This window comes from Miscanthus floridulus, chromosome 8 (genome assembly GCF_019320115.1).
Source record: "Miscanthus floridulus cultivar M001 chromosome 8, ASM1932011v1, whole genome shotgun sequence".
In the NCBI taxonomy this organism is placed as follows: domain Eukaryota; kingdom Viridiplantae; phylum Streptophyta; class Magnoliopsida; order Poales; family Poaceae; genus Miscanthus; species Miscanthus floridulus.
The window spans coordinates 100,695,763-100,698,297 of NC_089587.1; the positions used below are offsets into that span (position 1 = coordinate 100,695,763).

General features: G+C 60.9%; 1 protein-coding gene across 1 annotated transcript; it reads right to left on the reverse strand.

The window, feature by feature from the left end:
- Positions 1 to 732: 732 nt before the first annotated feature.
- On the reverse strand, positions 733 to 1,959 carry LOC136473098 (dehydration-responsive element-binding protein 2C-like). Its single transcript, XM_066470792.1, is given in 2 exon segments — positions 733 to 1,453; positions 1,455 to 1,959. Coding segments are annotated over 2 exon segments (1,128 nt in total). The 5' UTR covers positions 1,884 to 1,959; the 3' UTR covers positions 733 to 754.
- Between the last annotated feature and the right edge of the window lie 576 nt (positions 1,960 to 2,535).

Here is a 2,535-nt window from a genome sequence, read left to right on the forward strand (position 1 = left end):
CTGGACTCCACGAGCCAACTGTGCACATCGCTCGAGCCGTCGAGCCTACACGACACACTCCGATCCATGCATGCATGATGGCGCGTGTCAATTCCACTGGATGGTTTATTTGCTCCGAGCCCGGCACGCATGAGCAGTGCAGGTACACATCATTAGCCTCGGATCAAACAACAGCACAACAGAGTTCAATTCGTTGCATACATCATTACTGTGACTATGCTGCTTCAAAGCACTACTGTACGTACATGTAAATACGCACGTACGCAGTACGCACTGTCGATGCAATACTATATTACCAGGGAAAACATATAGGCCTTTTGGATGTGCATATATTCATGATTCATCTCAATCTACATGTGTTAAACTAGATTGTAGTGGAACTACACTAAATTTTATTTCATTTCACTTCAACACACGTAAATTAAAATGAATACACACGCATCAAATAAGGCCATAGACTATATAAGATTATATTTTTAGGACACCACCATAGCTAGGAGTATATATATGTTTAATACTTCAATACTACAGTATATATCTTACAAACCTTGAACATTATCCAGACATAAAACCCACGGTTAACAGAGAAACAAAACTATATAGCAGTAGCAGATTAGCAGTCTATATATATCACAGAGCTCGTCGCGCGCGCGTCGAAACACTTCGCCACGTACACCGGCCAGTTCGTCGATGCAGCTTTGGAACGAAGTAGCAGGTGCAGGGCGCGCGGCGGCGTCATCGATGGACGCGAGAGTCAAAGAGGGACGACGACCTGCTGCGGCTGGTGCTGGGCACCGCCGGCGGCGGAGTCGATCATCATGGTGGCGGGGGTCGACCAGGCGGCGGCGGCGTGGTCCCAGATGCCGGCGGCTTCGTCGAACACCTCGGGGGCCACCTCCTGGAAGCCCTGCAGGCCGAAGTCCTCCGCCCTGGGCAGCCGCGTCATGAAGTCCTCGAAGTCGTCGGGCTCCTGGTGCAGAGGCGCCGCCGCCAGCTCGCGCAGCATCTGCTGGTGACGCTGCATCTCCATCGTGGTGGTGACGGTGGTGGCGTCGTCGACGTGGCATCCCTGCTGCGCCTGAGGCACGGCGGGGGCCGTCATCACGCCACCGCATGACGACGGTGGTGGCGGCGTCATCTGGAACGTCTGGTGGTGGTTGTAGTTGTAGGTGGGCGACGAGCTGGAGTAGGAGTTGGAGAAGGAGTCGGAGTTGGACGACGACGCGTCGGCGGAGTAGCTGGAGGAGTACTGCATCATCATCATGGGCGCCGACGCCATGGTGGCCTGCTGCTGCTGGAGGTACGGGTGGTGGCGGTTGTGCCCACCACCAGCAGCAGCAGCAGGGCCAGCAGCCACGGTGTCAGGCAGGGACGGAGACGACACCACGACCGCCGCCGGTCCTCCTCCTCCTCCTCCGCCTGCCGCCGCCGCAACCGCAACCGCCGGAGGAGGACACTGGCAGCTGCAGGTTGAGGCGCGCGCAGTCGCCGTAGAGCTGCCTGGCCGCGTTGTCGTAGGCGCGCGCGGCCTCGTGCGCGCTGCCGAAGGTGCCGAGCCAGAGGCGCGCGCCGCGGTTGGGCTCGCGGATCTCGGCCACCCACTTGCCCCAGGTCCGCTGGCGGACGCCGCGGTAGGGGCATTGCTGGTTGTCCGGCCCGCCCTTGCCCTTCATGCACCCCTTCCGCGACCGCCGCAGCGGGCAGCACCTGCGGCCGCCGGCGGCCCTGCTGCTGCTGTTCTGGTGCTGCTGCTGCTGGTGCGGCAGCGGCGGCAGCGGCTGGTGGTGCGTACCTTGCTGCTGCTGCTGGACCTGCAGGTGGTGGACGAACTGCTGTCGCTGTCGCTGCATCGCCGCTACGTCCATGGCGAGCGACCGATCCATGTGGACCAGCTTCGTCCGTCCGTGAGCAGATGGATCGAAATGGCGGCGACCGGCGATGGATGCTAGCAATGCAATCTTTGCCTGGGTGTCGGTGCCTGGTGGAGTGGTGGTGTGTGCTGTGTGAGGCTCCCTGGCCTGGTATATATATATACAGTTGGCAAGGCATGCAGATGCGGCACTGCAGGCCAGGCAGCAGTCTTTCACTTTCAGTGTGCGCAATGAAGGCACGCGGGCGGGCGGGCAGAGAAGCCGGCGCATGGCACTGCATGGCGCCTCCGTGTAGAGGCAGCACCAGGCGGGGCCTGGGCGTGGGGCCACGCGGGGGGCGCGGCGCGCCAAGTAAGGGAGAGCGGGTGACACGAAGGGGTGGGGGCCAGCGGGGCGGGACACATGGACGCCTCGGTGGGCTCCACAAGTCGCAGCACCAAGGTCCACGTGGCGACCGGGCCAGCCACAGTGAGGTCACGCTGATGCAGCCCGCCTAGCCCATGGACGCCGATGCAGATGCAGCGACGGCCTGACATCAGCCGTCTTCTATCTATCCATGAATCCATCTCCATCCATCCACGGACTGCCTGCGCCGATCCGCGAGCCACAGCCATGGCTTGGCAGCTGGTCTGGACGCTGGGGCAGCTGTATCTGGTCTGCGAGC